This window comes from Myotis yumanensis, unplaced genomic scaffold, assembly GCF_028538775.1.
Source record: "Myotis yumanensis isolate MYYU_CA2020_CCGP unplaced genomic scaffold, mMyoYum1.0.hap1 SCAF_2, whole genome shotgun sequence".
Classification (NCBI taxonomy): domain Eukaryota; kingdom Metazoa; phylum Chordata; class Mammalia; order Chiroptera; family Vespertilionidae; genus Myotis; species Myotis yumanensis.
The window spans coordinates 5,036,039-5,056,198 of record NW_027223753.1 but is presented as its reverse complement, the minus strand read 5'-3'; the positions used below and the strand labels follow the sequence as shown (position 1 = coordinate 5,056,198).

At 56.0% G+C, this 20,160-nt stretch overlaps 1 protein-coding gene across 3 annotated transcripts in view; it reads right to left on the bottom strand.

Annotated features, from left to right (window-relative positions):
- The window catches only part of H6PD (hexose-6-phosphate dehydrogenase/glucose 1-dehydrogenase), a 29,693-nt gene extending 9,978 nt beyond the window's left edge, over nt 1-19,715 (bottom strand). Inside the window, exons 1-3 of one of the 3 annotated variants that reach the window (XM_070404023.1) lie at nt 19,512-19,715; nt 8,961-9,597; nt 7,858-7,975 (exon numbers count right to left, since the gene is read on the bottom strand). In XM_070404023.1, the coding sequence (XP_070260124.1) occupies nt 7,858-7,975; nt 8,961-9,578 (736 nt within the window). In that variant the 5' untranslated portion in view covers nt 9,579-9,597; nt 19,512-19,715. Of the gene's footprint in view, nt 1-7,857; nt 7,976-8,960; nt 9,598-12,156; nt 12,250-14,747; nt 14,914-19,511 lie in introns of those variants that run through there. The other 2 variants (XM_070404021.1, XM_070404022.1) reach the window with 2 other exon arrangements.
- Nucleotides 19,716-20,160: the final 445 nt, after the last annotated feature.

Sequence of the window (20,160 nt, the reverse complement as noted above, 5' to 3'; positions counted from 1 at the left end):
ACCGGGAGTTCAGCGTCCCTGGCCAGAGTGGAACCCTGGGACAGCAGACCGTCCAGGCCTGTCCAGGCCGCATGCTCAGAGTGCCCCACTGAAGACAATGGCCGAGCCCGCCCCACAGCATTCTGACTGTCAAAGTCCTTACAATGTTGTTGAGAAGACACCAGGAAAAAGCTATGACAATAACAATGCATGGGTATCAGCCCACTTACTCCTCACCATACCGATATATGAGGACGTCCTGCTGTGACCTCTGGGGCTCAGAGAAGTTAGGTAACTTGCCCAAGGTCACACAGCTGGTTAAGGTTTGAAGCCAGGCAGTTGGCCCCAGCACCTGCAGTTCTTGCCACCAAATACCTCCCTTTCAACTTCCTGCCACCCCACTGAAACGACCACAGAACATGGTACTCAGTGTGACGCTCGGTGGCCCAAGCACCAGGGACTTCAGAACAGAGCACAGTGGTCGGAGGAGCAAGCTGAGCGGGGCTCCAGAGGATGGGATAGATCAAAGGTCAGGGACCCCATGCCTGGGGGCCCAGTGCAGGTGTGAGGGGGTGGGGCAGCGCTTACATCCCTCAGGACAGTTAAATGCCTCAGTTGCCATCAGGTGGTGCCGCACTGGAGTGTGGGCTCAGAGTGACCAAATCTTCTAATTTTTCTGGAGAACATAAACATTTGGACCAATGAGTGTAATCTCATGATTTCTAAATGTGCACACATAATTCAGATTGCTTAAAATGCTGCATGTCTCAAAGACATGTATGTTGGGCTGACTGTCCCTGGGCCACATCCCAGTTGGGGTGGACAGCACACGCCAGAGGGCAGAGGCCCCAGCACACAGCTCAGATGGCAACGCCTGGCCCGGCAGAAGCAGCCGGTTTGTGGCTGGGAGTAGCAGGAATCCAGGACAGACGGAAAGGGCCTTGGGAACTAGACTGAGGAGTCTGAGGAGCTGTTAAGTTCTTGACCTCAACTAGTTAAAGAGCTACCATGTGATCCAGCAATTCTACTGTCACGTAGACACAAGAGAAAGGAAAGCACATGTCCACACAAAAACGTGTACATGGATGCTCATAGCCACATTACTCACAACAGCCACAAAAGAGCAGCATCCTGCATGTCCAGCAGCTGATGAACGCAGGAAGAACATGTGGTCCACCCACAGAACGGAATATTAGGCAGCAATGAAAGATGTCGCTCTGACAAACGCTACAACATGGGTGAACCCTGAACACATCATGCTAACTGAAATAAGCCAAACACCAAAGGCCACAAATCGTATCATTCCATTGATGTGAAATGCTCAGAACAGGCAAATCCATAGAGACGGAAAGACCAGAGGTTGTGGGGGGCTGTGGAGAGGGGGGCATCAGAGGGGCAGCCAAGGGGCACAAGGATGAGAATGTTCTGAAGTGGGCCGTGGGGATGGCTGCCCGCCTCCGTGAACATACCCGAGGCGCTGAAGTGCACACCTCGAACGGGTGGACTGTGTTTTACCAAGTGTTGGAGCAGGAAGTGGAGACAGAAAAGAGGCGCTGTGGGAAGATCAGCGGCCAGGGCCTGCCAGGTGGCCTGTCAGAGGGGCAGCGGCATGACATCAGGCAGGGCGGGGCGAGTGGAGCCACAGTGACGCGGAGGACATTCTGTGAGTGAGCACTGGGTGGAGACGGGCTGGAGGGCGAAAGGCAGTTCAGGGTCGGGACCTGGAGTGGGGTCTCCAGCCAGGCCGCCTGCTCGGCCATGTCTTAGCCCTGTGGCCCCGGGGAGTGGCTGTCTCACACATAAGAGAGGAATTGGCACGTGCCTCCCAGTGGGGCTGCTGCGAGGTTAATGAGTCCACACACATGCAGGCCTGGCACACAAGAAGCACCATGAACACTGGCTGGTGTTTGCGTCGTTATGGGGCAGCATGAGAGGGGCCCCAGCTAGGCAACTCAGACAGCCATCACCATGTGGAAATAAAAAGAGTTAGAAAAAGTAGTTCTATTTCATGAGAAAAATGCAAGGATGGTTTTAGCCCTAACTCTGCTGAGTCTGAAGAGGTGGTGTGGCGTCCAGTGAAAAAAATCTAAAAGGTGCCCGGCCAGTGTTGCTCAGTGGTTGAGCATCAACCTATGAACCCAGGAGGTCATGGTTTGATTCCCGGTCAGGGCACATGCCCTGGTTGCGGGCTCAATCCCGGGTGTGGAGCGTGTAGGAGGCAACCGATCAATGATTCTCTCTCATCATTGATGTTTCTCTCTCTCTCTCTCTCTCTCTCTCTCTCTCTCTCTCTCTCCCTCTCCCTTCCTCTAAAAAAAAATCCTAAAAGGTAGCTGGTGGTCTGAGACAGGCCTGGGGAGGCAATGACAGGGGGAATATGCTGGATTTCGTCAAATCAAAAATGCTATCGATGGTGAAAGAATCATTTTTTTATAACCTCGAAGAAAAGGGGTGCCAATTCAACTGTCAGTTCGCCAGTGGGAAACCCAACCTCGAGATGGGGAAAATGTGTCTTGGAATCGATGAGTCGCAGCAGATTTAAGAGTATAAAGAGAATAAAGCTTTGCAAACAGAGGGATTTTTGATGGCGAGAACACAGCAGAGTCCTTAAAAGCCCTGTTATCTGCTTACTGTTCATTAGTTTAGCAAGTCCCTCAGTGGCCCTTTTCCTATTTTTATCCCCTCTCGATCCGTGGGGAGAAGCACTTCCTAGGCTTGCTGCCCGCTGCGTAAAAGAGAGCTTCCTTTCTTCCTAATTTCAAGCTTCAGGGGGTGCCCGCGTGCAGCACAGCCCACAGATTGCAGACTTTGATCCTTTCCTGGCTGGCTCTGTCTTTTCCAAGTTCAAGTGCAGTGACCAGAACCTGTGCCTCACAGGGGGAGGCCTGCAGCTAAGCCCAGGCACAGGGAAGGGAGGGGCGAGGCCTGCAGCTAAGCCCAGGCACAGGGAAGGGAGGGGCGAGGCCTCCTGAAGATGCCCACCAAGCTGGGTTTTTCTAGTTGCCACCAGCTGTTGTGGACTGTTCTTTGGCTGTTGTTTTTTTCTGAAAATGATCTCTATTGACCCCTAGCATCCTTGCCTGGGTTGAAAGGTGAGGGTCAAAGTCCATCGATGTGAACAGGATGGAACACGGCACAGTGGCATGGACGATGGAAGGAAGGCCCATACACTGGCTTCCATCCTGCCTGAGTCCAGGGCTCGTCCATGCTCACAAGCTAGAGAGACCCACCGCTTTGCCCCCCAGCTGCGCTGCCCCTCAAAACCTCAAGGGTTGGCATCCCAGGGAAGGCAGGAGAAGTCTGGGGAGCTGTCATAACAAAGTAGATGTTCCACTTTGGCCTATCAATTCCACTTCAGAAGTATGCTTAGAGGAAAAATAAATTTAATAACTCATAAGTGTTCTAGAATTAGATAGTGGTTGCACAACTTTGTGAATATACTAAGAACTAGTGAATTGTACATTTTAAAAGGGTAAATTTTTTTAAAAAATACATTTTTATTGATTTCAGAGAGGAAGGGAGAGGGAAAGATAGAAACATCAATGAAGAGAGAGAATCACTGGTCAGCTGCCTCCTGCACACCCCTAACTGGGGATGGAGCCCGAAACCCAGGCATGTGCCCTTGACCGGAATTGAACCTGGGACCCTTCAGTCCGCAGTCCGATGCTCTATCCACTGAGCCAAACCCGCTAGGGCTAAAAGGGTAAATTTTATGGCATGTGAATTATATCTTAATTTTTTTTTGAAAGCTCACAAAGGACTATTTAAAATAGCAAAAACGGAAACAACCAAAATGCCTAATAATAGAACAATCCATACTTTGCGGCATAAGCAGAATTGAACAGAAATACAGAGCTACTAAAAGGTACATATTAGCCCGGCTGGTGTTGCTCAGTGGTTGAGCATCACCCTATGAACCAGGAGGTCACAGTTAATTCCCATTCAGGGCACATGCCCGGGTTGCAGGCTCCATCCCCAGTAGGGGGAGTGCAGGAGGCAGCCAATCAGTGATTCTCTCTCATCATTGATGTTTCTCTCTCTCACTCCCTCTTCCTATCTGAAATCAATAAAAATATATTTAAAAAATAAAAACAAATAAGTCAGGTGGAGCCCACGCCCACTTCCTGTCCTTGCCAACGGTATATAAAGAGTTTAAAGTATTCCCACGTACATACATCTCCAGATTTAACCCTCAAGACACCCTGAGAGAGACAGAGAGAGAGATGGAGACAGACAGACACTGGGTCACCGTCACTATGTACAGAGATTGCTGGGACCTGAAACCGGTCCTGCTGCCTCCACATTACGGGAGATCCCAATTTCCTGGTAAAAACAGGGCTTTAAAAGCACAAGAAACTAAAAGCCAGCTGAGATCCGCACCAATACCTTCCGGGATCACTGAAAATAAAAGGGGGCTGGGCCCAGGAGGGAGTGGTCCAGTGATCAGGACGCCTGGCACTGCCCTGCGCTCACCTTGGCAGCTCTGCTGACGGAGGGGGGGAGGGGAGGGGGGGCGACGACTGCACTGCTGAGTGCGCTCCGGCCCCTCTGGCACACCAGGCGGAAGGCAGGCCAGCTGGCACCTGGGAGGACCCTGGCTGCCCGTCCCTCAGTGAGAGGCACTGAGTGGTCACTCCGCCCTCAGAAGTGAACATGCATCACGCTCCCTCCCCAAGGTCAGGACAGGGACCCTCCCTAGCCAGGCCTCAGTCCATCAGCAGCCCAGCCCTCCTTCCACAGAGCCTTTGCCAGTGGCCAAGAGCGGGACCAGCAGGCGTCATCTCCAAAGAAGCCAAGTGGCCCAGCCGAGGTCACTTCCTGCCTGGCCCATGGGGCTGTGTCAGGAGACCCAGGTCCCAGGTTCCTGTGACTCTCAGGGGCTCACTGGATGGGGACCCCTCAGGAGGGCGCCCAGATGAGAAGAGGGAGCAGCACTGGCAGCTGGAGGGAGGGCTGCTTCTTCCTTCCCTCCTCCCAAGTCTCTCTCTGTCTCTCTCTCTCTCTCCCCGCTCCCTGCTGTCTATGCAGTGGCCTTGATGCTGCAGCAAACTCCTCTGGGCCAGAGGCTGAGACAGAAAAGGAGGAAAAACAACCACTCGCAGCCGTGGAGGGAGGGAGCTGGGGCAGCCAACCCCGCCCCTGTGGATGTGAGTGAGTGGGGGTGGGGACATCCTGATGACCTTGCAGCTCACAAGTCCCTCTCCCGGGGCCTGCAGCAGCTCAGGCCAGAACAGCTCAGCTCGTGTCCCAGCCTGGCTCAAACCCCCGCCCCTGCCAGCACACTCGGGGTGGTGGTCCAGGCTGCCACGGGGGACCCATCCCTGCCTCCCTGCACAGGACTCAGCGAGGGGTGCATACCTGCAGGAGAAGGAGAAAAGCCAGGGGCTGAGTGCTGGGGGAGCTGGAGGGAGAAGGCCCCACTTTGCCCTGTGGCTTCATGGTCAGAGCAGAGCGCCGGGCTCAGAGCCTGCCTGCTGGCCACACTCAGTCCCCTGCAGCGGGGGAAAGACTGCCCTGCCTGCTTCCTACCCAACCCCAGAGAAGGCGAGCTGAGGCCCTGACATGCTGGACACAGGGCTTCCTGGCCATGGTGGGGGGGCTGCAGGTCAGTGCTTGGGGCACCAGAGCTGCACAGGCCACTTCCTGGATGTGAAGAATGCGTGTCCTAAGTCCCATGGGGTTGGGGGGGAGAGAGAGACAGAGAAAGACACACAGAGAGACACAAGGAGAAAGGCAGAGAGAGAGAGACAGAGAGAAAGACAGAGACAGAGAACTCACTTCCTCCAAAATGCTGCACTTTGTCTAGCCCCTGGCTCCACGGGGATCCTGCAAAGAAACCCACAAATGACACCGGGTCCAAGAACTAAGAGGCCATGGTGCCCACTGGGACCTCCAGATAGTGCGGCTCTTCCCCAGCCTGGCTCGGGCACAGGAGCTGCCAGTCAGGGGGGGGAGGAGGGAGGCGCCCTGTGTCCTAGCCCTGCGGTGAGCAGGCCAAGTCCAGGCAGAGCAGGTGCTGGCTCCCACAGCAGGTGCGGCAGGGCTCCCCACCCTGCCTGCCCTCGGCCCGCCCACCCGCCCGCCCTCAGTGCAGGGCCTGAGCGCATCCTCTGCAGACAGGGCAAGCAGAGGCCCAGCACTCATGCTGCCAGGACATCAGACACACACAGGCCCCAGGAGGGAGCCCCGGCCTGAGCCCTCGCCCAGGACAGCAGGGGGATCCAGCAGGGCTGGGGGGATCCTGAGACCCCGGAAAGCTCACTGCGTGGGGACCTCTCTTCTGATGTGGGTCCAGGCTGGAGAAACCCAGCTCCCCTGGACAGCGGTGCCCTTCGGGCCTGGCTCCCAAGGGCTGCCTGATGCCCCAGCCCACCTCCCTCCCTCCCCTGCCCCACAGCACCCTGCCTGCCCCATCCACTTGGGAGTCTGTCCCGATATCCTCTCCCCCCACGAATCTGTGAGGTATTGGGGGACAGAGGCTGCATCTCACTGCTCCCTGTGTCACTAGAGCTCCTAGCTCTACATACACATCCAAAGAGGAGGGACAGCAAGCTGGAGAGAGCAACCAGGGGAAGAAAGAAAAAGAGGAGAAGGCAAAGAAAAGAGGCAGACCTCCTCGTCCCCCACCCACGCCCGAGGGTCCGGTCCCGCTCCGCCCAGGCACACAGTGCGGGGCAGGGACAGGCTGAGAAGCGGTCTCAGCGTGAGCTGGAAGCCGGTGCGGGAGCCAGACTGCCAGCCCAGGACCCGGGCCACCACTTCCAGTGTGACCTCCGGCACATCCCCGAACCTCACCTGTCAGTGGAGGTAACCACAGTACCTACCTCATTTGGCTAAGGAAGGGTTTAGGACACCACAAGAATTAGCTTTTCTTATTTTAGGTAAGAACCAAGGCTTTGAACATATCCATGCTCAAAAAACTTGATGAAATCCCAGAATGCCAGAGCTCAAAGGGGCCTCAGCCATGGTCATCTACGCAACTTGCTCATCTCCCAGGTGAGGGGAGTGTGTGCTGTCACCCAGGGAGGCAGAGACGGGTCCACAGGCAGGTCTCCTCTCCCAGCTCAACCTGCTCACTCACGGGGGATTCATCCAGCACCTCCCAGGAGTGTGCCAGTGCCAGCGCAGGGATGGCCTGGACCCTGTGGTCTGCAGGGACAGGGATATGACGAGGAAAAGATGGGAGGGCAGCCCGCCCATGGCTCAGTTGATTGGAACGTTGTCCCATACACCAAAGGGTTGAGGGTTTGATCCCCGGGCGGGGCGCATGAGGGAGGCAACTGATCGATGTTTCTCTCTCTCTCTCACATCAATGTTTCTCTCTCTCTCTCTCTCTCTCTCTCTCTCTCTCTCTCTCCCTCCCTCCCTCCCTCCTTTCCTCTAGGAGGGGAAGTGAAGGGAGGGGCAGTGAAGGGAGGCGCGTGGCACTGTGCCACGGGCGTGGATCTTGTTAAGATGCTCAGCAGAGGCTTCCTAAGAAAGTGACACCTGAGCTGAGGACCAGGCACGGGAGGGGCTAGAAGGCGAGGAGATGACGAGAAGCCTTCCAGACAGAGGTCGCCACTTGGACGAGTACAAAAGTCTGAGGAAGCCTCATGCGACCTGATGGTCCCCCGCACCCCCAGAGAACTCGGGGTACCTTCCAGCATCAGAGCCACATTTACTTGAGGAGACCCCACGCTCTGAGGGCAGCGCTGACTCCTCAGGTCTGCCTGCAGGGCCCTGGGGGCTAGCGGTCCACACACCAGCAACAGCATCCCTCTGCGAGGCATTGGCGGAGGCATTGGCGGAGGCATTGGCGGAGGCATGGGGTCAGCCAGCGCCGCAGCAGACACAGGGCAGGAGGACCAGGAGGCGTGAGCGGGACCCTTCACGCACCTTCTGCATCCACCGTCTCCTTCATGACGATCTCCACCCGCTCCACGTGGTGCCGGTTCCACAGGCCGTCCAGGGCCTTGCGGTTCTGGTCTCGGAAAGGCAGGATCTGAGCCACGGCCTGCGGGGAAGCAGACGGGTGTGCTGCGGGTCCTTGGGGGTGAAGGAGGAGCCTGACTCCCAGGAGGGGCCCCACCCTCTCTTCCTGACTCCGAGAGACGCCCAGAGCGATGGCCCCTGGGCGTCAGGCTTCCGGGCCCAGGAAGGACTCCAGACCTTTGGGTGCCCTCCACGGGGCCACCAGCTTTTTATTTTGCCAGGAAAGGAAATAGGTAAGATTATCTTTTGCCTATTAGCATCAACATTAAACAACAGAAAGCTACTGTAACACCAAAACTGGAATAAGGAAAGCTTCAAGTTGACATTCAGGGCTATTTTTTTCATTTTCTCATAAACAAGTGAAATCTCCCCGGGACAGGCCCTGGCCTGAGGACCACTCTGGGAATATTGCAACTCAAATGGGGCCTGAGGCCTGGGCTCGCCGCCTGGTCAGCCCCGGGCACACCGGTGCGCTCTCCGCTGGCGTTTCCAAGGGGAAGTGTCCTAACGGGGCTCCGAGGGCGCAGTCAGCTGAGGTGCGTCCCCCGGCCAGCCCACGCTCTGCCACAGGGCCGACTGGGAAGCATGGGTCCCTATTCAGTTTAAGATCTTGCTGCCAGCCTTCTAGCTCAAAACAGAACCCAGCAAGAAAAAATGCTGAAAACCAGGCCAATGGGTGTGGAATAAGGTGATCAATTCTAATTCCCACAGCATACCCAGCCAGAAACCGGGCTCACCCCAGTGTCTCGGGGCCACCTCCGGAGGGGACACAGGGCACCGCTGAGCGATCAGAGCCCGGCCCCTGCTGGGAAACAGGACAGGACACGTGGACAAGGGCCACACAGACCTGCTCACCATCTGCCCTTCACCCCCTCACCTCCTGCCCCCCTTCAAAACGACCACGGAGCGCAGGTTTCACACGCGTTCAGGCCCAATCCCACAGCCGGTGGTGTGGCCCCGTCCACGGGTTGACCTGTGCCCAGCTCGCTCCGGCCCGGCAGGCTCACCTGCTTGCCCAGGTAGTGGTCCACCCGGTACATCTCCTCCTCGCGGAAAAAGCTCCCGAGGTCCGTGGCCAGCTGCTGCGCTGACAGGTGGTTGTGGCCGAAGGGCTTCTCCAGGACAACGCGCAGCCAGGCGCCGGGGCCCGGGCGGCAGCTGCTGTTGATGCTGCGGGCGATGTCCGTGTAGGCGAAGGGTGGCACGGAGAAGTAGAAAATGCGGCCCGCCTCCCAGAGGCCCTCGCGCTGCACCAGCGCCTCGATGTCCTTGCTCAGAGCCGCGTAGTCCTCCGTGGTCTTCAGCTGGCGGTACTGGCTCAGCCGCTGGAACTGGTCCTTGAGTTCAGCACAGCGAGCGGGTGCCACATCCTTGGGGCAGGAAAGGGACTCCAGGATCTTGGCCACGATCTCCTGGCCCTGCTCGGTGGCCGTCAGAGCAGTCCCGTGGAAGCTAAAATTGTGGCCCTTCCCCGCCTCCTCCAGGTACAGCTGGAACAGCCCCTGCCACAGGTACTTCTTGGCCAGATCCCCAGTGGCTCCCAGCAGGACTATGGAGACGTGTCCCCGCAGCTCCTGGGCCCGCAGGCAGCCCAGAAGGGCCACGAACACGGCCACCGCCAGCATCCTCCACAAGCCCGGGTGCCTGGGAGAGACACACAAGGAACAAGGAAGGATCAGACACGCTCAGGTGGCATAATGCGGGGCGAACACGATTCCAGGCTATCGAACATTTCCTGCCTGGCAAGAAACAGCCACGTGTTTCTCAGGAAACTGCTAGTCCCCGCGCTTCCCCCCTCCTCACAGCCTGTGTTAGTGCCAGGAAGCCGGCGGGTAGGCAGCGTGCTCTGTAAACAGGACTCTGCCCAGGAAGGTGGCAGGCCACTGGCGGAGGCGGAACGTTTTGCTACAGGAGCATGGGAAGGTGGCACAAGCCGTGAGGGAGGCCCCAGGGCTGCCATGGGATCGGAGCTGTCCACCTCATGACCACGGCCCGTCTCTGCCTGGTGCACAGGCTGCCTGGACCATCAGGGCAGCTCAGGGATGGTGGCTGGAGCTGTGAGAGATGCTCACGCCTCTCCCATCTCCCCTGGCTTCTCCCACGTGCACTGGCTCCACGCACACAGTGAATACAGGTCATTGCTACCCATGGTGGTAAAAAGCACAGACTGGAACCAGAGGATGGGGTTTGAATCCCAGCTCAAGCCCTCACCGTGGACAATTATACAACCTCTCTGTTCCTCGGTTTCCTCACTTGAAATGGGAGTATTAGAGGTACCTACATCCATGGTTGTTACAAGATGACAGTGAGTTAATATTTAGATGGTCCTTGGGACAGTGCTGTGTAATTATCGTGGTATATTAATTAATAAGAGCAGCAAACACTGAATGCTAACACGTTCCAAGCATGAACCTGATGCGTGTGAGCATTAGATCTCACGGAATGCGGACAGGAACCTGAGAAGACCCAGTGGTGGGTCCCACCTCGTCGCCCTCCTGCAGGTAGAGGAGCCGAGGCCCGGGCAGCTGAAGGTCCCCAGGTGAGAGGTGGGGGAGCTGGACAGGCACCGGCCCCCTGCTCCTGAGCTGACGGCACAGCAACGGCAGCTGTGGCTTCCCCCAAGCGGGCCTACCACCTGGCTGGTTTCAGCCTAATTTGGAGCAGCTGACATGTATGAATGGCGAGAGGCCTCGGACCTGCCACAAACGCACCAGAGGATTCGATTTCCCTGGCCTCTGTTAGAACTGAGGTTGTAAAGCTCATTGGGTTCAATTTTACTCCGAGGCTCCCCCACCCTCCCATTCCCGCCCAGGCTGCGCTCTGAGGGACAGGCCCCCCACCCTCCCATTCGGCCTCGCTCTGAGGGACAGGCCCCCATCCTCCCATTCCCGCCCAGGCCGCGCTCTGAGGGACAGGCAGGAGTGAGGAAGGAAGGAAGGAAGGAATCCGGCCAGCAGCAGGGTCTCAGACACAGGTGAGGGAATGGGCCCAGCCTGGCTGTGCTAATGAGGAAGGAACTAGGCCCGGCCAGTGTGGCTCAGTGGTTGAGCGTCGACCTATGAACGAGGAGGTCACAGTTCGATTCCCAGTCGGGGCACATGCCCAGTTTGTGGGCTTTATCCCTGGTGGGTGCCCTGGGGGAGGGAGCTGATGAATGATTCTCTCTCATCATTGACGTTTCTCTCCCCCCTCGCCCTTCCTCTCTGAAATCAATACCATATCCTAGTATATATATTTTTTATTTTACTTATTCATTTTATTTTTTTTAAGTAGGAACTAGAATGACTAATTAGCACCTATTATATGGCAGGCAGATAAAGGATGAACGAAATCCTCCACCAGGAGTCTGTAATCTGGTCTATGGATAGGGAAACTGAGGTTTAAAGAAATCACAGGAAGTGACAAAAGCCCCGCAGCCCGGCTGGCCGACCTCCGCAGGCCTCATCGTCCCTGGATCGAGGCCCCGGACCTGCCTCCTGACTCAGGCATCTGACCCCTCCTCCACTTCCCCTGCCTCGTCCTCATCTCTCTCGGGACCCATCCCCAACGGCACCGGTTTTAATATGGTTGCAAATATTTGTGCTTGTTTCAAGGAGTTGGACCCTCCTCTTGGTTTGGACAGGCACCGGCCCCCTGCTCCTGAGCTGGCCAAACCAAGAGGAGGGTCCAACCAGCGTGGGCACCAGCTGCCCAGGACACCGGCATTTCCCTACTGCAGCTTTAACTGGAGGACCAAGGGCTCCACTCTCCTCTACCTGCACTCACCCCCAACGCAGAGGAGCCACAGGCCCCTTCTACTTCCTTCTCCTGCTCTCCAATTCCTGGCCCTGGCCCTGCAAGCACTTCCTTCGTCAGCGGCAATCCCCCTGTGGGGAGGAAGGAAGAGCTGCAAGGTCAGAGCAGGAGAAAGGTGAAGCCTGGAGCCGCCAGCTGGCAGGCTTCGACTCAGGGCTCCTGATCCGAGTGGCGGCCAGGGTTCTGGACGTGCCCGTACAAGCCGGGGAAGGAGCTCCAGAACCTCCAGTGCGGGGGTGGGCAGGTGAGGGGGCCCACGGGCCGGGGCCGGCCCCAGAGGACTGCAGGAAGCGGCGATGGGTGGCCGGGGCCTGCCCGCCTCCCAGGCCCCTCTGTAATTCGGTTCTGACTCAGAGCTCTTGCTGCAGCCTCCCCTGACCAGCCCGGCTCTCAGGTTTGCCCCCTTACCTCTTGTGTATGTCCCAGAACTCCTTGAAACAAGCACAAATCAGAGCTCCCAGTGATTACAGCAAGTCGCTTACTCTGTGGTTGCTAAACACCCAGGAACGGCTCCTCCCGAACCAGTGTGGGTGGTGGGTGTGTGTGTGTTTGGATTGGTTTCTTGCCATGTTTGCTTAACCTTAACAGTGTTTCTCAAACTTTAATGTGCATTTGAGTCTCTTGAGGATCTTTTTAAAATGCAGGTTCTGATGCAGGGGATCCAGGGAGGGGCCTGAGATGCTGGTCCAAGGAGCACACAGAATGGTGCGATTGGAGTACGAAGCACTGAGTCTAGACCAGTGATGGCGAACCTTTTGGGCTCGGCGTGTCAGCATTTTGAAAAACCCTAACTTAACTCTGGTGCCGTGTCACATATAGAAATTTTTTGATATTTGCAACCATATTAAAACAAAGACTTATATTTTTGATATTTATTTTATATATTTAAATGCCATTTAACAAAGAAAAACCAACCAAAAAAATGAGTGTCACCTCTGACACGCGTGTCATAGGTTCGCCATCACTGGTCTAGACTCTAGAGCAGTGGTTCTCAACCTTCTGGCCCTTTAAATACAGTTCCTCATGTTGTGACCCAACCATAAAACTATTTTCGTTGCTACTTCATCACTGTAATGTTGCTACTGTTATGAACCGTAATGTAAATATCTGATATGCAGGATGGTCTTAGGCGACCCAAAGGGTCGCGACCCACAGGTTGAGAACCGCTGCTCTAGAGCGACGGCTGGCATCAGAGGCGCCTCAGATGAACACACACACACCTGCCTCCTGCTCCCTTCACCACGGCGATGGGATGACCCGCTGCAGCATGTACGGCAGGCTTGGATTTGCCGTCCCCCCGGCAGAAGCTGGCTGCTGGCCACTGAGAGCCTAATGCTAACGCCGGAGGTGTCCGAGCAGGCAGGGTGTGCAGAGGGTTAAGTGCACCATCTCAACCTTCCCCCAGACGCCTGGGGAGGAGGCTCTGCGTGGAGGCTCGTTTACAGCGGGGAAAACTGTAGGTGAGGCAGCTGTTGGGCTAGACCAGTGGTCGGCAAACTGCGGCTCTCGAGCCACATGCGGCTCTTTGGCCCCTTGAGTGTGGCTGTTCCACAAAATACCACGTGCGGGCGCGCACGTACAGTGCAACTGAAACTCCGTGGCCCATGCGCAGAAGTCGGTTTTCGGCCTGGTCGAGTCTATTTTGAAGAAGTGGCGTTAGAAGAAGTGGGGGGTGTTGGTCAGTCGGACGGGCGAAGAGAGATGCGGCGCAGGTGGGGAGGTACATTGTTTTGAGGTACGTTCGCTGAGGTCGACCCCTTCCAACTCTCCCATCCACACTTGTCTATCTGAAACAAGTATACAAGACGAGTGTGGATGGGAGAGTTGGAAGGGGTCGACCTCAGCGAACGTACCTCAATCAGATTGAGGACGTTTTTAGCAAAGGCCAGCTTAGGAGTACCCTAATTAAGTTAATAACAAGGTGCCTACCTATAGAGTGTAAGTTTAAAAAATTTGGCTCTCAAAAGAAATTTCAATCGTTGTACTGTTGATATTTGGCTCTGCTGACTAATGAGTTTGCCGACCACTGGGCTACACAGCCTGAGCCGCGCTCCTGTGTAGACGGAGCGAGGCACTTCAATCAGAGGACCTGGCTCGGCCGCACACCCTGGCTTGGCAGACAGTAAGTCACCTCATCAGTTAGGGTCCACGTCTCCTCACTGAAAAACAGGGGCCCCGGAAGCCCCGCCCGTGCCTGTGGCCTGAGCCCCCGCTCAAGGCTCTCCTTGGGGAGGTTTCGCGGAAGCTCGCCCTCCTGCCTCCTCGCCTGCTCTGAGAGGAACGGGCTGTGGAAGAAATCTCCTCAAGTTACATCCCTGAAGCTCACACGAAAGATGGAGGGGCATTCTGACCGCTGGCTCTGCTACGAGTCTCTTCTCTTTATCATCAACAAACAAGAAAACCCTCAGTGAAAAGTTCGAGAAGCCGCAGGGCAGGCCGGACGGAGCAGGGGACTGAGCTGGAATACGTGGTGATTCCTGCCTGGGTCCTGCTGCTAAATGACCACACCACCTTGAAGGAGACTCCTACGCGGGCTGGGCCCCAGGTCCCGCCCAGGAAATGAGGGCTGAGCTACAGGACCCACCACGCTCTCCTGTCCCCAAGTCCTAGCTCTCCAAGGAAAGCAGGTACCATCTATTAGCAGAGACACAGCCCGAGGCCGAAGCAGCAGGGGAAATGCAGGACTAAAATATGAAGCAACAAAAAGATAACAATAATAAAACATGAAGCGATGAGTGTCATTCAGAAGTTCAGACAAAACCCTTTGAAGCTGTAAGTTATATGCGCAGAAGATGCAAGTTCATTTACAACAATTAGTATTCAAGACACTCGCCAGAGACACGCTGCACAGCACAGGGCAGGCCCGAGGCCTCCTGGGGGAGGGGCAGCAGGTGGTCTTCTGGTGGCTCATCGGGGCTTTGGGGCTGACCGGGCACATGCCCAGGGTCCAGGCACCCCAGCTCCCGACTGAGGGGTCTACAGGCATCCTGGGGACTCACCTTTTACAGCACAGCTCTGCTAACATCGCAAAGAGTGGACACTGGCCGGCCAGAGGGTTTGGATCAGAATCGGGGTCCAGTCTTTGCTTCTGCTCAAGCAAAAGAGGCAGCTGTGGGGCACCGCACAGCCGTGCCTGCCCAGGCCGGCACAGACCGGGCACGTGCTGTGCGCGGCGGTTTCAGTAAAGCCCAGGAGGAAGCAGCTCTGGTCCTCTGGGCCCAGCAGCCGAGGGCGGGAGAGGAGCAGGGGGTAAAGCTCAGAGGCGGCTGCTGCCCTGCCCCTTCCCAGCACGGCTTGGCATCCACACCTTTGCTGGTACCCACACCTTGGGCGCCCACTTTCCGTGTGCCAGGCAGGAAGGAGGAAGGCTTTCTCAAACCACGACTTTGGAATTTTTAAAAGGATGTGTAGAAGGAAAACAAGTGAAACTAAAGATCCTTTCCAACTAGAGTACAAGGGGCCGTGCCCAGTCCCTTCTGTAAGTGCCAACTCGAGTTTTTCCTGCACTCTTCCTACTTGGGGGGCCGTCTGTGCCACCTCCCCCAACCCTCGCACATGCACGTTAAACTCTGGGCCATTTTTCCTAATCTCAGAGAGTCTATTCCCATCATCTCTTTAGGCACCAATCTTGGGCCCCCATGACCCAAATGCTGTGCTGGAGCCCCCTTCCACCTCCCCACAAGATTCAAGTGCTAAACTTCCAGGAATTTTTCAAGCCAGTTGTTCAACACAGCCATTGTTAATAACTGGATGATGCAAATTTAGAACTAAACCAAGTATATTAAAAACACAGTTAAGACTACATTTTACTATTATCTATGCTCTTGACATTAGTTGCCTCTGTTGTATCTGTAAGGGAAGATGCTCTATAATAAGTGCTTGAAACTGGCCAGCGAGGAGTGTTTACACAGCAGATATTGGCCAACACTACACACCAGGCCCCCCACCAGCCTGCACCCCTGCGGAGGAGGCTGTTACACATTTACCAGCATGCCTTGCCTGCTCTGCCAAGTCTGCATTTCCAGTCTGGACTTTCTCCCCTAAAATGCACACTCAGACAACCAACTGCTACTCTGACACCATCGGTTGGTTGTCTACAAGACTTTCCACGCTTAAAATCAAACTGACTTAACCCCCCACCTGCTCCAAACACAGATTTCCCCATTCTCAGTAAAAGGCAACTCTATCCTTCCCCGGGCTCAGGCCGGAAAACTTCGGGTCATCAAAGCGTCAGCAAATCCGACAGTTTTGTAAAAACACCCACCTCTCTTCACCGTCCACCTCCACTCTGCCCCATCACCTGTCTGGGCTGCTGCAGAAACCGCTAACTGGCCTCCCATTTCTCTCTTCCCCTGAACACAGCAGTCAGAAGTGATCTTTTACAGGCGGCTCAGATCATGTTGTTCCTCTGTTCAGGGGCCTGCAAGGCCTACACATTCTGGCTTCCAGCTATTAGCTCTTTGATCTCTTCCCCGGCTCCCCTGCCCCTCTCTAGGCTCCAGCCACCCATTCTCCTGCCCCAGGGCCTTTGTCCTTGCTGTTCCCTCTGCCTGACCTACTTCTTCCCGCAAACATCCACTTGGTTCACCCCTCACCAACTTCAATTCTCTGCTGAAATGTCACCTTCTCAGTGAGGCTTTCTCAGCCAACTATGTAAAACCAGAAACAACCCACCCCCAAGTTGACCCGTTTCATTTCTCCCCACGGTACATGTCACTTTTTAATGTGTGATAAGTTGTTTATTTTGTTACTAGAGGCCCGGTGCACGAAATTTGTGCACTGGGGGCGGGGGGTCTCTCAGCCTGGCCTGTGCCCTCTCGCAATCCAGGAGCCCTCGGGGGATGTCCTGGGGAGCGGGCCTAAGCCGGCAGTCGGACATCCTTAGTGCTGCGCTGAAGCCTGGCTCAGGGCTTCTGGCTGAGCGGCGCTCCCCTTGTGGGAGCACACAGACCACCAGGGGGCAGCTCCTGCATTGAGCGTCTGCCCCCTGGTGGTCAGTGAGCATCATAGCGACCGGTCATTTTGCATATTAGCCTTTTATTATATAGGAGGATTGTCTGTCACCCCTCCCCTCAAGAACACATGTGCCAATGGGGACAGAGGTTTTCGTGGTGGTTCACTGCTTGTCTCCAGTATCCAAAACAGGGCCTGGCACACAGAGGGTGAGCCATAAACATCTGCTGAATGAACAAATAAATTCCACTGGCACGAGACCACCGTTCCCTGTGTCTGAGCTCTCTGCGTGTGAGTGCCGGCACATAGGAACAAGTCTCTAGCGGTGATGTCAAGCTCCATGGCACGGTGGCACACATTAGCCACAACTTACTACTTGTACCAATACTATGAATAATAAAAGAGGTCTTTATAGAGTATTTAATCATGTGTCAGATGCTAGGCTAAGGCTCGACATGCATCACGCCACAACCTAAGAAGAAATGCTATGACTGTCCCCATTTTTAGAATGAGTAGAGAGGAAGCTAAGGTGGGAAGAGGAGAAGTAACTTCCTGAAGGTCAGGCAGCTTAGAGGTGATAGGATTTGAATCAGGCAGACTGGCTCCAGCCCTACCTCCCCCCACAACCTGTAAAAATGCGTGACTCCAACCCCAAACGGCGACAGTATACACTGTATTAGTGTGGACACGGATCCTGCTCCTCTAACAGCCGGGACACCAGTGGTTTGAATGACAGGCTATTTCCCTAGCACCCGCTGCCCACACAGGGAGGCAGCTCTACACCCTGAGGTCAAGTGGCCCTGAACACGAGCCGTTGTAATCAGCCTCGGCCCACTCTGCCTGCCTGACAGTGATTCGCTCTCCTCCTTCCTCCTGACGTCAGGAGAACACTGTGTTTAAGCCCGAGTGGCTCTGTTAAAACCAGGAAGGTCCTAACAGTTTCTGAAGCGTGAGAACTCTGGGTTCCAACCCTGGCTCGGCCACACAACAGCTGTGTGACCTGACACATCACTTAACCTTTCCGCACTTCACCGCAGAGCGGGAAAACAAGTCGATAAGAACAAAACGAGACTATCGGTATAAAGAACTTGGCACGATGCTTGGCATACAGTAAGCACCCAAGGAACGTCAGCCCCACCATTACGCAACCAGCAGCACCGTGAGTAAAGGGGCTTATTGTGAAACCAACGGCGTCACGAGTAAAGGGACTTTTTCTTGCTAGCTTCCTGGAACGGCTACAAGACCAATTAACCCCCTCACGGCTGAAAATGCCAAGGAACGACTAGCTAGCTCATTGACAGCTTCCTGACCTTCCTACCGCACAGATGAAAAAACCAGCGGGAGATGATGCTGAGATGGTTAAAAGTCCCCACCCAGCCCTCGAGGGGGTTAAAACTGGGCCCAAAGAACACAGGAGAGTAAGCCTCTAACTCTGTAGCCCTAGGCCAGTGTTCGGCAAACTCATTAGCCAACAGAGCCCAATATCAACAGTACGAGACGATTGAAATTTCTTTTGAAAGCGAATTTTTTTAAACTTAAACTGTACAGGTAGGTACACTGTTATTAACTTAATTAGGGTACTCCTAAGGCTTAGGAAGAGCCACACTCAAGGGGCCGCAGTTTGCCAACCACGGACCTAGGCTTTCACTTCACTGCTTCAGCCTTTTCTCCAGCTGCAAAATGGGGATCATCACCTCGCTTTAACCCCTGGCCCAAACCCCCAGAAATACGATGGGAGGCAACAGTGGTGAGAACTCTCCCAGATAGCCTCCTGGCTCCCAACTGGGGCAGCACGAGGCAAAACCAGACTCCCTGCTCCGCCCGGGTGAGGGTCAGACACACTCCAGGTGCAGTTTGCCAACCAGGGATGACATCTGTCTGGTTCAAATTCCATCGACAGTGAGAAGAGGCCGGGCCACAGGTGGCCAGAGTGCCTCGTGGCTTCCCTTTCCTTGCCCACAGATGTAACTGTTTCCCCTTTAAATGGCCTAAAACCATCTGACAGTAACTTGGCAGCCCTGGCTGGGTAGTCAGCTGGTTAGAGCACAATCCTGAAACACCAAGATACACCGAGGTTGTGGGTTTGGTCCCGTCAGGGCACATGTGAGAATCAACCAATGAATGCATAAATAAGTGGAACAACATATCGATGTTCCTCTCTCTATTTCTCTCTCACACATCATTGTTTAAAAACAATTTTTTTAAAGAGTAACTTAGTCAACTCCAGCCTTTGGATACAAATGACTTGAGTGTTTGCCTGGCTTATGATTTCTCCATAAGTTCTCATTTCTGGCAAAACTTTCAAATTTGAAATGAGCTGATTTTCAGAGCTCTGGGCAGATTTACTTCTGGAAAGCTATTCTTTGTATCGATGTATTGGAAACGCTGCTTGAAACCCGAGGGCTAATGCCAAAGATGAAGCAGATCCCCGGAAAAAAGCACTGAGTTCCTCCTCTCATCGAACTGCATCTCAGGGAGCCTGGGAAGGGCCCTTTGGTCCCCTGGACTAGCCCCGGCTGCAGCGCCCCCATCAGACGGAGCCTATGCCCAGGGGCAGGGCGCGAACAAGGACTTTATTTTGCTGAGCGGGTGGGAGAGGAATTCCGGAAGCTCTGGCCCCGCCCGCTCCCTAGCGGGGGTGGCGAAGGTGACTTCCCAGCAAAATGCCCGAGGGTTTTACAGCCGCGCGTGGCCCGCAGCCGACCCACCGACCTCGGGTTCGGCCCCGCGCGCGCACGCGCGCAGCCGCCGTCGGGCCAGAAGGCGCGCCTGCGGCCCAAGGAGCCGAGAGAAAGCGGGGAGGAGCTTACTTCGTCTCGCCCAGCCAAGCCGGCCGCTGCTCCGGGGACGTCGCGACGCGCGGGGCGCTGTAGACCCGGCTCAAGCTGGGGCCCCGCGCATCCCTTTCCGCGGGCCGGGCTGCCCGGCAGGTGTGCGTCACGGCCCCGCGCCTGCTGCGCGCTCGGGTTCCGCCAGCGGAGCCGGGGCGGCGAGCAGGGAGGGCGCGAGGCCAAGTTCAGCCCGGCCGCCCTTGCCCTGCCCGGGAACGCCGAGACCCAGGCGTCCTCGGCGCGCGCGCCAGGGGTCCCCGGGTCAGGGGCGCGCGCACGCGCAGTGGGACCGAGCCAGTGGCGCGCGTGGGAGGCGGAGGCGCAGACGAGGCCACGCCCCCTGGCTCGGGGTCAGGGGGCGGGAGGGGGCGGGGCCTCCGGGACGATTTCCTGGTTCGCGTGGAGGCGCTGGACTTCGGAGCGCACGGCGCGCGGGCAGGTGGCCCGGCCTCCCTCCCGCTCGCAGCGCTGGGCCCCGCGGGACGACGGAGGGGCTGCCTCTGAGACGCACGGGGGCCGCGGGAGAGGTTGTGTCCTGGCGGAAGCCTGGGAGCCTGCTGGCCGGCTCCTCCCCAGAGTCTGACACGCGCTGTGGGAACGGGGTACCTGACCCAGTCCCCACCCCCGC